At 44.7% G+C, this 14,067-nt stretch overlaps 1 protein-coding gene across 1 annotated transcript in view; it reads right to left on the bottom strand.

Moving 5' to 3' along the window:
• Positions 1-269: 269 nt before the first annotated feature.
• The window catches only part of LOC100761626 (inhibitor of carbonic anhydrase), a 41,576-nt gene continuing 27,778 nt past the window's right edge, over positions 270-14,067 (bottom strand). The window contains exons 13-17 of the mRNA XM_027414333.2: positions 12,424-12,565; positions 5,194-5,258; positions 2,830-3,014; positions 1,093-1,279; positions 270-304 (exon numbers count right to left, since the gene is read on the bottom strand). Coding sequence (XP_027270134.1) covers positions 270-304; positions 1,093-1,279; positions 2,830-3,014; positions 5,194-5,258; positions 12,424-12,565 — 614 coding nt within the window. The remainder of the gene's footprint in view (positions 305-1,092; positions 1,280-2,829; positions 3,015-5,193; positions 5,259-12,423; positions 12,566-14,067) is intronic.

Consider the following 14,067-nt stretch of genomic DNA (forward strand, 5'->3'; position numbering starts at 1 on the left):
AGGTCGCCATCTTTACCACTGAGCCATCTCACCAGCTTGTAAGATATAACTTTTAATAGATACTAAACTTAGAAGCTCAGTTTTAATATAAAAAGTCTTATTTGTTCCAAATATAAGAACATTCTGTGAAGCTTTCTGTGAAGACATTTTTATTCATTTTAATTCTTTTTGCTCCAATTATGACGCTGAGTTATAAAGATGTCAGCAAGAGTCCACATGGAGACAAACAGTTGGGTCCCCTGACCCTGTGTGGCCCGGCTGAATGGTGTTTAATGTCTGTGGAATGTGCAGGCATCCAGCAGTTCTGTGAAGCAAAGCACAAGAGAAGACCATCATTCCCCACTAGTGCTTGCCACACTCCTCTCTGCTCCAGTTTCCTATGTTCTTAAAAGCAAAGCTGCTTAAAAACAAACAAAAAACCCCACAAAACATTGGCAACACTCCTGTCTTCTAAAAGTAAGTCCTGGTTAATTGAGATGACTTAAGACCGCCATAAATGTTCTCTGTTCTAGTTGTCTATCCTTATATACCTGCACTGTCCTTTCTTCCTGCTTCCAGTATCTCTAGCACACAATATAATGCTAAAAAAAATGATTGTATTATCTCAATTTTAATTTTATTTCCCCAGTTTCTTTCTTTTTTAGACAGCTATTCTATCTAAATTATGTACCCCAAGATTTCTCTACGGCTAGCCCTGCTGTGTTTGCTTTTATTAATGTTAGTGTATTTTTATATAAAACCATCAAAAATTGGTCCTTCATCAGTCCTTCAATCAGTCCTGTGGTATATACAAATTGTGTCATTTCCCAAACCCCCAGCTGATTAGCAAAAATGGGAACAAACATGAGAAGAGCTTTGTTCTCAAGCGGTCTCGAGTTCTGCAATACTTTTCTCCTTCAGACAATTCAGCATTTCTTTTGCCATTGTCTAATTGACTCGGCTCAATGGTAACTGAATCTTTCTGTGAGGCCAGGAGAAAGTTTCCACTTCTCCATGCCCTTGTCTGTACCAGCTGACATCCCTGAGTTCTTAATATAAACACACTGACTTTGAACCTCGTGTTATTTCTCATTGGTAGTTCATTCTACGTACCAGAGGACAAGCACTGTCTAAAGTTGTCCATCACAGTAAGATACTGTGGCCCTAGGTATGTTTTATACGTTGTTTTGTTCTGAAGGTTAGACAAGCACTCCGTGTCATCACTGAACAGCAGGTCCTTAGCTGAGGATCCAAACATCTGGAACATCATTTTTTCAAATCCATTTCTTGCAAAGAGCTCCTGGATTGGGACAAACAGGCAGTCATCAAGGGTACTAGAAAGTTTAGAGGTGTCAGCTCTGTCTAGAAGACCAAAAGCTTCAGGACTGCTCAGCTCCAGTCCTTGGAGAAGCCCAAGACCCAACAACAGTTTAGGAAATGCCACAGTAACAGAAAGCATGGTCTGAGGGTTTGAAACCTGGCTTCATCTTTGCCTTGCTGTGTAAACTTAGGAAAATTCTTCACTAAGATGAGTCAACCTCAGTTTGCTCATTTGTAAATGAAGACAGTAACATCACGTTGGGCAGTGATGTATGTAAAAGAACGTAATTAGAAAACTGGCCATGTGCCACTACTCAGCTAGCCAGTGCCAGGTGTTTCCCCAGCTGTCTGGATTGCCCACCCATGCCTGTTTGTTGGCTGGGACTCTTGCTGCTTTGCTCCTTCTATTCTCTGGAGCCCAGCCAGTTCCATGTCTTCATCCTATTCCACCCCTTCCCCTGTAGCCAACATGGCAGCTTGTCTTGTGTGAGACTCGTCTCTTCAGATGTCGACAGTTAAGATTCTCTTATTTTGATGGTTTCCCAGGTGTGAGGGTTAATCTTGACTGTCAATGTGACACAGCTAGAAAGAGGGCTTCTCAGTTAACTAAAGCCTCTGTCGGATTGGCCCACAGGCATGTCTCTGGGGAATTTTCTTAATAGTTGATATAGGAGGGCCCAGCCCACTGTGAGTGGTACCATCTCTCAGCAGGTAGGCTGGGACAATATAAGAATGATAGCTGGCTATAAGCCTGGCCCAAGACAGTAAGTAGCATTCCTCCATGGTCTCTGCTTCAGTTCCTGCCTCCATGTTCCTGTCTTGAGCTCCTGCATGGCTTCCTCAGTGATGGACTATAACCTGTAAACCAAATAACCCCTTCTGTGCTCAAGTTGCTTTTAGTTCGTGTCTTAGCACAGCAAAGAGGAGCAAACTGGGATACCAGGATCCTTTATCAGGAATGTGAAGGGGAAATATGATAAAACATATTTCTTTCTGGAACCTCCAAGAATTGGGTGTGTACTGCAGCAGGCAGAGAGATTGGGTTTTCCTTTAGACCATTTGAGCTAGGCATCTCCTAGTCCATAAGACCAGCTCCTGGTGGCTTCCAGTAAGGCCATAAAGTGTCTAGATGTTTGCTCTTTAACTTCAGATGGTACCCAGCCTATCCAGGTTAAGGAGACAAATTCACATTGACCCCACAAGTCAGCAAGAGAAGCCACCATTCTGCTTTCCTACACGTAAGCTTACTTACTGCACCAGAGAGAGATGGGATTAATTCTCATGGAGAATTTAGGGGGCCTGAGAGATTCCATGTGTTTACTCAAGGTGGTGAATCTCAGGCTGTTCTCTTGAATCCTTAGAGAGCTACAGAATAAACGGGCATCAGATATAACCAGACAGGCCCAGGAGGCCCAGGGCTCTCTTCTCAGGGAGAAAAAGTATGAGTTGGGCTGGGTATGGGTTCACGGGCACCAGTGCAGTTCTGGGAACTGGCACTGAGTCATGGGGAGTAGGCACTGGCACCCATACCTGCTGGTTGAAGAGTATTCTGCGAGTAAAGTAGACCTTATCTTTCCTGGAGAACACAGCATGGTTTGGCACCCTGGCCAGGTGGCAACTCTGAGCCTCTGTCACAGGCTTCCTGGTGCCATCAAGGCACAGCAGCTCAAAGTCTTCCTGTCTCAGACCCTTAGCCCAAGACTCAAGGTTCTTTCCTAGGAGAGAAAGATGGATCAGCCACAGTTTACAGCTTTGGTCCATGTGCCCTCACCGGGATTGAGATCGGCCACCAGTGCCTGGCAAGTCATGCCACACAGAGAAATAAAACAAAATGAAGAGAGAACTTCACAAACCCATAACCTTCTTGTTCAGTATTCCATTAGTCCTACTCAAGGCAAAGATTTCTTAAGGTAGTCCCATGATATTAACAACCCCAGAGGGCTAGAGAGATGGCTCAGCAGTTAAGAGCACTGACTGTTCTTCCAGAGGTCCTGAGTTCAGTTCTTGGCAACCACATGGTGGCTCACAACCACCTTGAATGAGATCTGGTGCCCTCTGCTGGCCTGCAGGCAGAAGACTGTATACATAATAAATAAATAAAATCTTAAAAACAAAAACAAACACACAAACAAAAAACAACCCCAGAACAGGCAAATGTGAGCATGAGCTCTGGGTTTGTTTGCCATCTGGAATGCTGCTCACCATCGATACTGAACTTGTCACCAAGTCTGGGAGTGTGTGTGCACATGTGTGTGCATTTGAGACCAACTCCATTTGACAAGGATGGCTCAGACAGGACTTGACTTGCCCAGAATCACACAGCTAAGGAGACATTCATAACCAGAGCTGGAGTCGAAGGCAGGAAGGGAAAGAATGCTGTATTCCACTTAGCCTATACACTCTTCTCAGAGTCCTGGAGGCCAATCACTTTGTCCTCATTTCACAAGACAAGGCTTGACAGGAAGTGAGCTACAGAACACTATGCTAGTGACTTAGGAAGTTTAGGCAAAAGGATTGTGAGTTCAAGACTAGCCTGGACAATGTAGCAAGACACTTTCTAAAACTTAAAAAGAAAATACTTGGGGCCAGTGAGATGGCTCAGTGGGGAGCAGGGGGAGTGGGGACACAATTGCTGCCAAGTCTGAGAACCCGAGTTCCGATCCTTGGGGCCCACAGGGTAGAGAGAGAGAACTGACTCCAGTAAGTTGTCCTCTGACCTCAGAACAAACACAAAACAAACAAATAAATAAATTTAAAAAATAATAATGAGTGGTTAAAAAGATGGCTCAGAGGTTAAGACCAGGGAACCTGGGTTTGAGTCACAGTACCTACATGGTGGCTCCCAACTGTCTGTAACTTCAACTCCAAGGAATATGATGCCCTCTTTTGGTCTCTGTTTTGGCCTTACAGGCAACAGGTATGCAAGTGGTATACAGACATATATGCAGGTAAAACAGTCATACATACAAAATTTAGAATGAATCAATAGGTAAACAAAATGTTGGCCAGTAGCCCAGTAGTAGAACACGTGACTGGCATGCTCAAGATCCTTGGTTAAATTCTCCAGAACTGAATAAAAACTTAAAATGGCAGTCCTGACAGTATTGACCAAAAGGGAAAAATCAATAAATTAGACTGTGTTAAAATTAAACCTGTTGACAGGCAGGGGTGGTGAATGTCTTTGATCCCAGCACTTGGGAGGCAGAGGCAGGTAGATCTACAAGTTTGAAGCCAGCCTGGTCTACAGAGTGAGTTCCAAGACAGCCAGGGCTACACAGAAAAACCCTGTCTCAAAAAACCAAAACAAAGAGAAAAAGAAAACTGTCCACTCAGGGCTGGAGAGATGGCTCAGGTGTTAAGAGCATACATACTGCTCTTCCAAGGACCCAAGTTCAGTTCCTAGCATCCACATCAGGCAGCTCCAGTTCCAGGGAATCCAATATCCTCTGGCTTCTTCAGGCTCCTGCACACATGGTGCACATAAACGCACACGGGCACACACACATACAAATAAACAAATGAGTTTTTGTCTTTTAAAAAAGAAAGTAAAAAGGGCAAGCCACAGAGAAGCACAAGATATCCAAAATGAATAGCTGTCAAAAACTTTAATCTGGAATATATATTTAAAAAAATGCCTGTCCATCATATAGTTAGTTCATGGTCTCTGTGTGTTTTGTCACCTGCGGTCAAGGCCAGGGTGATAGTTAACATCACTAAGTCTGAACAGACTGGAAGTATGCTAAAAAGCTAGATTCATTTAAAATTCTGGGACCCACTCACTGGAGCCTGCTAGGTTTAGTTGTTAAACTTGCCCAGTTGCCTCTTGGGGAGGCCACTTTGCAAGGGAAGCTCAGATTTTTTTCCAAGGAAGGAAAGCACAGTGCCAACACCTACCATCAGTGTTCTGTAGAACTGTGGGGTGCTTCATGAAGGCCACGTCCCCCTTCTCAACCAGACACCTGCACAACAAGGACCAGGTCAGCAAAGGGGAATCAACAGAGGTGAAAAGGAGCCACTAAGGGGGAGTCACACTCCTTCCCCAGGTTCCCAGCACTCCCGCACAAGCCACTGCAACCACCATTCAGGTCCTTGCTTTAAATTCTCACCCCTTTTCCCCAGATGGGGTGCTTGTGTTCTCCCATTAACAGAGATATGTAAGGGAGACCATGTGATGTAGTATCACACCACCAGATACTACAACCAGTGTGGAGCATGGCTGTAAAGGAGTTTTATTGCACTCATGTGTCTGCTCACGACTGACAGCATCAAACATGCTTCTCTAGACAGGACTCGCCCTTAATCCTTCGGGAAATGAGCACCTGTGTTCAGGTACACCATTTTTTTGTTTGTTTGTTTGTTTTATTAGATGTTTTATTAGAAATCTCTTCTGTGCTATTAGCTGGGTGGAAATGTCTATTCATTGTCAGGGACACTGTTAGGATTTGTATATGGAATGTTCGTCCCCAGGCTTGTGTGGTGAAGGCTAACCTGAGTCCCTAACAGGTGGCACTATTTGTCAGTTGGTAGAAACTTTTTGAAGGGCATAGCAAGTACCCACTCCCCCATCCTGTCCCATGCTAGCTCCTTTCTGGCCATTATGAGGTGAGCGATTTGTTCCCTCATACGCTTCCATTGTGATGCTCTGACTCACCACAGGTTTATGCGGTGGAGAAAGGTGACCATGGATGGAAGCCAAGAGCCAAAACTCCTTTAATACGTTCTCTTAGGAATTTGTCACCACTGTGAAAAACCACCACAAGCTCCACTCCAGCATTCTTTCTCTCTTGTCTTTGGGTGGCTCTATCTATAACTAGGGTCACTTGTGCCCATTCGGACTCATGAGAAACCCCACCTTACTTCTTCATGTCAGAATCCCACTCCTGAATGGGCATGGTCACCTGACTTGGATGAGTTGGCACCTCAGGGCAAGGCAGACCTCGCAAGACTGCCTTCTCTTAATCGCAAAGGTGAACTCCTAGTCTCTATTCTCTTCTCCAGGTCATTGGTCCTCAGAGCCAGAGGATAACATCCATTGGCATCAACACCAGCATCCTGGGAACCTAGTGCGGGTACCTGAGCCCCACCAGCCTGATGGGTGAATGGGGGACTGTGGAGATGGTAGCCTGGAGTCTGCTTTCCCAAGCCCTCGGGAGAGTCTGAGTCCTGGTCAGTATGAGAACCACAGAGTCAGACAGACACCCCCTCGTTTTGTGGTTTTCTCATCTCCCACTAATCTACGACTTTCAATTCCTCCCAGGATACATATACTGTGCCTCCTGCTTCCCAGAGAAAATACAGGAATTATGTAGTGGCTTTTCCCCTGTGGTCCTCTGAGAGAGCTGCCAATTGTTTCCTTTTCTACTGTCTAGCCAGAGGAAGCTGGGTCTCCCAGTGGCACAGGTCCTCACCAGGTACTGTGGTTCCAGCCCCACCCATGACCTCTGGAACCATCTGGCACAGTTATGCCAGTTCTTGTATAATTTTAATCGTTCTTTGCTCACAGAATGCTTTTTCATTGCCATTTATATGCCTTTTCTGGTTTTTGTTATTTTATTATTTGTATGAGTGTTTTGCCTGCATAAAACGTCACACGCATGCAGTGCCCATGGAGACCATAAGAGGGTGTCAGATCCTCCTGGAACTGGTATTACATGGTTGTGAGCTGCCATATGGGTGCTGAGACCAACACCAAGGAAGTGGTTTACCAAATGAACCACCTTCCCCAGTCCCTGAACAGATTCTTAAACTTGGTAGTGAAGAAATTGAAAGGAGAGAAAATAGAGTGAGCAATGATATTTTACTTCAAGTATTTTTTGTTGTTGTTACAAAAAGTGGAGAACACACGGTTGCTTGAACTTATTGTTTTGTTTGATGAAAAAAATAACAGCATGTTTACATGCTGGTGGGAATGACCTAGTAAACAAGAAAGTGTGGAACTCTGGTGGTTCAGTCAGCTTTGGCACAGTACTTAGAAAAAAAAAAAAAAAGAATGTGATGATGTAGGAAGAAGAGGCTTGATGGGACAATGTCCTTAGATGGAAAGGAGAGGCTGTCTCTACGGGTACAGGACTGCTAGGAGAGGACAGGTACCCAAAATAAGAGCCAAAAAGCAGCATCTGAGGGTACTGATGCTGGCAGATGCTGCCTTGATCCAGTAATGGGGCTTTGTGAGCTTTCTCTTCTAATTGCTTTGTCTCCTAGGAAGCAGTAGGGACCCAGAGGCATGCATCTTTTGAGCTTGGTCCTCATTGCTTGAAAAGGAAGCCAGACAGCTGGAGGCCTCAGTCAATCTCATAGTTTAGCCAGAAGGAGGGACAAGCACTGAGTACAGAATAACCATGACCATGACTGGTCATTGTGTGTGGGTGCACTGTGGGAAAACAAGGACATGCCCGAGGGTGTGAGAACAAGAAGTGCTTGCAGGATTGGAGTTTGCCAGGAAGAATGAAACTAGGGAGAGGTGAGAGCGATGGAGAATGCAATATTTGGAGCTAAGTGGGTTCTCTGTGTGCCTCATCATTTTGTAAAGGGACTAAGTTGTATTTCCAATACTTTTAAGTCCTATGCATAGGGTTAGGGTTAGGGTGACATCTGTAACCCAGCATTTGAGAGACTAAGAACAAAGAAGCACAAATTCTAGGCCAGTCTGGGCTACATAGTGAGATTCTGTCAAGCCGCCAAACTTGACAATATGAGTTCGATCTCTGGAGCTCACATGGTAGAAAGAGAGAGTCAACTGCCTCACGTTGTCTTCTGGCCTCCACGTGTGTACACTATTGTGCACAACTCTCCTCCCCTCTCTGTCTGTCTCTCTGTCTCTCTCTCTCTCTGTCTCTCTCTCTCTCTGTCTCTCTCTCTCTCTCTGTCTCTCTCTGTCTCTCTGTCTCTCTCTCTCTCTCTCTCTCTCACACACACACACACACAAATAGATAAGCAAATACTTTTTTAAAGTATTGAAGTTGGGCCAAACCTAATACCAGTATACCTTATGATATAAAGAAATTTTAAGCTAGCTTGGCTTAGATTTAATATTCAGCAGATATTGCTGTCACTAATGTATGACTGACAAGAGAAGCAAAAGTTTGGAGGGCAGGATGAAGTGCACTCTCCTGGTGTCTATGGGGATAGGAGGGTTTTCTAGAGCGTCACATGCTGCCCGCACAGCTTTTACTCAACCATTACACACACACCCTCAATCTGAACATGCCAAGCATGGCTGGTCATACTTAGAACTCAGTCTACCTGCTCAGCCAGCACTACAGGGTTCAATAGACATGGCCACCAGGTGCTGACTGAGCAAGTCACAACTCAGACCCTCCTTCTCCACACTCCAGTCTACAAATATCTATTGCTTAGCTCACTACAGAGTGCTCTGTGTCCCCTGTGCCCTCATTCTTGCTGACTCACTCTGGACTACTCTCTTACCACAGATTCTCTCAGGCTGAATTCCTCACAGTATTTAGTTCTGTGCTCTCCTGCTCCTTCTCTTAAATGTCTTCCCCATGTACCTTTTCTAAAACTGTCCCCTACCCTAGTCACTGCCACATCAATCACTGTAGGTGTCACCCTGACCATGCCTCCTGGGACTGGCTACAACTCATATCAGATCTCATACGGGTCAGCCAGGCCCACTAGCGCAGGCAATGATGAGATTGATCATTTATTAATTGAAAGTATACTAGAAGCCTCAGAATTTCATAAGAAACATCATAGCAAAGGTTTGAAAAAGGACTTTTCCATCACTTGGCAACAAGCCAAGGAGATAGTGAGAAACTGTCCTACTTGTTCCTTTTATAATCAAACTCCATTGCCAGCAGGCTATAATCCTAAGGGCATTCAGAGAAACGAGGTTTGAAAGATGGATGTCTTTCACTTTGCAGAATTTGGAAAATTGAAATATGTGCATGATACTATAGATACATTTTCAGGGTTCCAATGGGCTACTGCTCTTAATTCTGAAAAAGCCAATTCTGTTATTACATACCTGCTAGAGGTGATGGCGGTTATGGGTATACCTGCACAAATAAAAACTGACAATGCTCCAGCATATGTCTCCACTAAATTGGAACGATTTTTCAAATATTATAACATAAAACATATGACCGTTATACCACGAAAACCTACGGGACAGGCAGTGGTTGAGAGATCTAATAGAACGCTAAAGGAGATGCTCCATAAACAGGCTGAGGGAACAAAATCCCCCAAACATAGGTTGCATAATGTTTTATTAACACTAAACTTTCTCTTTTTAGTTTTTTGAGACAGAGTTTCTCTGTGTAGCTTTGGAGCCTATCCTGGCACTTGCTCTGGAGACCAGAATGGCCTCGACCTCACAGAGATCCATCTGCCTCTGCCTCCTGAATGCTGGGATTAAAGGCAGGCACCACCAATGCCCGGCAACACTAAACTTTCTTAACGCCAATAAGAAAGGACAAACAGCTGCAGAAAGACACTGGACTATGGAAAAAAGCTGCAGAATTGAATCAGCCGGTATACTTCAAAGATGTACTAACCTCTGTATGGAAACCAGGACATATGTTACGATGGGGTAGGGGTTTTGCATTTGTTTCCACAGGAGAAGAAAAACTTTGGATACCATCAAAGTTGATCAAGATTCGAGTTGAAAAGGAAAAACCTCTCGTCGAGGAGAAATGACAGGTTTTCTACCAAGGTATATTTCATAAACTAAATGGAAACCTCATAAAGGAAAAGAAAATGTTTTGTTCTTCTTTTCACAGGAAAACTCATTTCCATAAGTCAAAGGACACTACATGGGTAAAAGAGGAGGCAACTGTAACCATCAAACAAAAGAAAAATGGTCATTGGACAATTTCCACTGCGCCTATTTCTCTCTGTCTCCTAATCCCCATTCAATTAACTTGATGCTGGATTTAGAGTTGGATTTGGCTTTCCTCCTCTAAAATCCAAGCACATTGTTTAATTAAACTTTAGAGTTTCTGTATTATATCAAGAAGCCAATTGATGTAATACAGAATAAGAGAAAATTTGGGGATTGTCTTTTGTGTTTTCTCAGCTCTTTCTCTCAAGATGTACACCCTCTCATAATGGTTATTTTCTCATGGTTGCATTCCCCAGTATGCATACATACACAAGCAAACATTTCTCTGCTAACACTTATGTTTGAGCCAATGAAGACCGGCCTGACAGCAATCCCTGGATGCTCCGGAAAGAAAATGGACCACACCTCCTCAGCTACTCCGGATCCAACTTGCTCCATTTCAACTGACACTCCAGCCACAGCTTCAGGTACTGATTTCAATCAACACAAGAACTTCAATCAAGTTGAGGACGTCAACCTAGATCTTCAATCAAGCAAATCCCACCTAACATGGACTGGATACAATCCATTCAAAATTTTCACTATACTAACATTTTCTTCCTACAGGACCTATCATCATCCCATTTCAGCAAGAAGTAACTTGGAGAATGCTACATCCCCTTTCCCCCATTTTTGTCACTAAGGATAATGTACACCTAGTTAGGGATGGTTTCCTATTGTTTATAGTTGGGATTGGAAGGAGGTGTTCAGGCTTAGACACCTCTTTAGGCTTTAGTGAAATATAGTTAGACATAGTTAGGATGTGACATAGCAGATTATTGTATCTTCTTGTATTTCACCTTTATGATTGTTAATTTTGGATACTTTATACTGTTAAGTTTTAATCCTCTTTTAGACTAAAAGGGGAATTGTAGGGGTCAACCTGACCACACCTCCTGGGACTGGTTACAGGTATACTTGGCCACACCCCCTAGGGCATGGACAGGATGATGTGAGTGTAGCTTAACAGTAGGGGACACACGTGGGAAAGCTCTCTTCTCGATGTTGCTTTGACTTGTCTGCTTTCCTGCCAGTTGGCTAGGTACACTGTAAGTAAGGCATATTTCCCCAGTAAATATACCTGTACCCTATCTGCTTAAGTATTGGTGAATCACTGCTTATAAATCCCTGCTGTGTTAGGATCTTGACTATCTTCCAAAAGTACATGACTATTAAGGCTTCGTTCCAGGGGCTGGGGAGAAGGGTCAGTCATTAAGAGCACTTACTGCTCTTCCAGAGAACCAGAGTTCAATTCCCAACACCCATGTTGGGCAGCTGACAATCACCCTTATCTCCAACTCCAGGGGATCTGATGCCCTCTTCTGGCATCTGGGGGTATCTGTATGTATGTGATTATATTCACCCAGACACAAACACACACACACACACACACACACACACACACACACACACACAGGAACACACGTACACACATCAAAATTAAAGTTTAACCTTAAATTTTAAAAAGAGCTTAGTTCTGAGGTGATGGTATTAGAGGTGAAACCAGGGGGAGATGGGACCTTATGAGAAATCTTAGGTCATTGAGTCGTACCTTGGGATCACACACCTTTAATCCCAGAACTCATGAGGGGTGCTTAACACAGCAACAGTGTCTCAGAGCTAGCATTTACTCTCCAGCCACATTGAGGATAGGAAGGCATTAAATTCCCTCCAGCCACTCTGAGGAGAGGCAGCAGTCTGAGGCTTGGTGATAACTCGTGGAGACAGGATAAGCCCTTTCAGCCTAAGGTAGTGGTAAGATCTAATGGCTTGGCTGCTTTGTTTTCTAATCTTCAGCTTGAAGCTTGAACCCTGATATCTGTCTCTGAGTCTTTATTTATTGTGTTACAGTAAGTATATCTCCTTTTTCTTGAATGGATAGAGGAGCCTAGAAAGATCTATTATAAAAGATACTCATTAGCTGAATGTAAGAAGCAGGTGTCTGGGTCTCTCCTGTGATTGACAGCTGAGCTCTACCAGAACCCATGGCTTGTCTATAGTCACATAGAAGAAAGGAGGAAAAGTAGACCTCGCACCCCCCATCTTACCCAGTCCAGGTCCCCAAAGTGCCTTCAGGCAGCTGGACCAAGGTATCACTCTCTAGAACCTGGCTTAATATCAGATCATAGAACAGCTGGAATTGCAGTAACTCTGTTCTCCTAACTCTGTTCTCCAAATTCTGGCTCCTTCTCAATTGATACCTAGATACTGGAATGATGAAAAGGATGAGGAGATGAGGAGGTTGGTGGGGTGATGCCAAGAGGGAAAAAGGCACAGATACTAACCTGAGAGCTCCACTGGAGCCATGATATCCCTCCTGGCTGTTGGCAGCACACATGTGGGCTGGATTGTCACCTCCAGCACACAGAGCACAGAGACTAGAGTCTGGATTGGACCCTGGGGCACAGCTGCGACTGAAGAACTCATCTGTGAGGAAGGATAGCTAGAGTCAGCTCTTCCTGGGATGGCAGGAAAGCCCCAGGGTTTGTCCCTAAGACTGGTAACACAAGCACACATTATTTGGCAACATTGTTAAGGGGTTGGAGAGATGGGTCAGTCTGCAAAGTGCCTGCCATGCAAGCAAGTGGACCTGAGTAACGGTCCCCAGCACCTGAGTAAAAGTCTGTAACTCCAGTGCTGAGGAGGGTGGAGAGAAGCAGACCCCTGCAGCTCACTGGCCTGCTGGCCTAGCCAAAGTGGTGAGCTCCAGGTTCATTGAGAGACCCTGACTCCAAAAATAAGATAAAGGCCTTTAGTCCCAGCACTAAAGAGGCAGAGAAAGTTGGATCTTTGAATTTGTAGCCTGGTCTACACGGCAGGTTCCAGGATTATGAGGGCTACATAGAGGGACTCAAACAATAATGGTAATATGGAGATCAATGGAAGAAGACACCCAGTATCCACCTCTAGCATCCATTACGCATGTGCACACATAAACATAGCCACACCCATACAAACACATACATATACCACACACACAAAGCTACTTTTAAAAAAAGGAACAAGAACCTTATGGAACAAAATAAAAGACTCCAGACAGACAAAGTAAAGGGACTGGCTAGAGAAGGACCAAACTGTGAGCTTACAGAAGTCCACCCCTGTGTCCACACAGGGCAGGGGTGATGATGAATAGATAGACAGCTTAGCCCTAACAGAATGGAAATAGGGGTGGGGGCTGGCTTGTTTAACCTACACCAGTGTTGTCTGATCTCTGCTGTCTTAGCCTTCCCTTACAAAGTTTGTCATTATGACTTCAAGTCAGATAAGGAATAGAAAGCCATGGCTTCCAAGCCTAGCACTGGGTTCCAGGGAACTACATCGAGGACACTGAGCACGGGCCCTTCCCTCTTTCAACCTGTGGGTACCTGTCAGAACTCCAGTTACCACACCCATGGATCTGCAAATCTGGGAAGAAGGATTATGATTCCATGGAGCTGGAGACAGAGGGGCCCTCCATAGATGTGGGAGTCAAGACAGGAGATGAGAAGTGAGTAGCTGGTCCCCAAGGGAAGGGGAGAGAAGAGAAGTCTACAGACAGGGACTGGCCCCTGAAAAGGTCCAAACACAGCACAAGAGGTTTAATGGAGGCCATGTGAGTAGATCATCAGGGGAGGGGAGTAGGGGCAAGGTCCAGACCCCAGGGGATCTTACTGTGCAGCTACTGTTCTTTATCCCTAGAGAAATGGGGAGTCTCTGAAGTGATTTGGGTATTGCTGGGCTCAGTGCATTGGCACACAGTCTAACCCACACTTTGCAGAAGTCTACTTGACTGAGAGGAGGACAGGATCAAGGGCTGATGAGCAGCTCAGGTGGTGAGCTGCTGCAGTGGGCCAGGAGAGATCAGGGTTAAGTAATGAGAGATGGATGGGAGTAGGAAAAACTGATGTTTCTGGGCAAGTAGGACTCCAGAGCCCTCCACCATCTTAGGC

The sequence above is a fragment of the Cricetulus griseus genome, chromosome 4 (genome assembly GCF_003668045.3).
Source record: "Cricetulus griseus strain 17A/GY chromosome 4, alternate assembly CriGri-PICRH-1.0, whole genome shotgun sequence".
NCBI classification, from domain to species: Eukaryota; Metazoa; Chordata; class Mammalia; order Rodentia; family Cricetidae; genus Cricetulus; species Cricetulus griseus.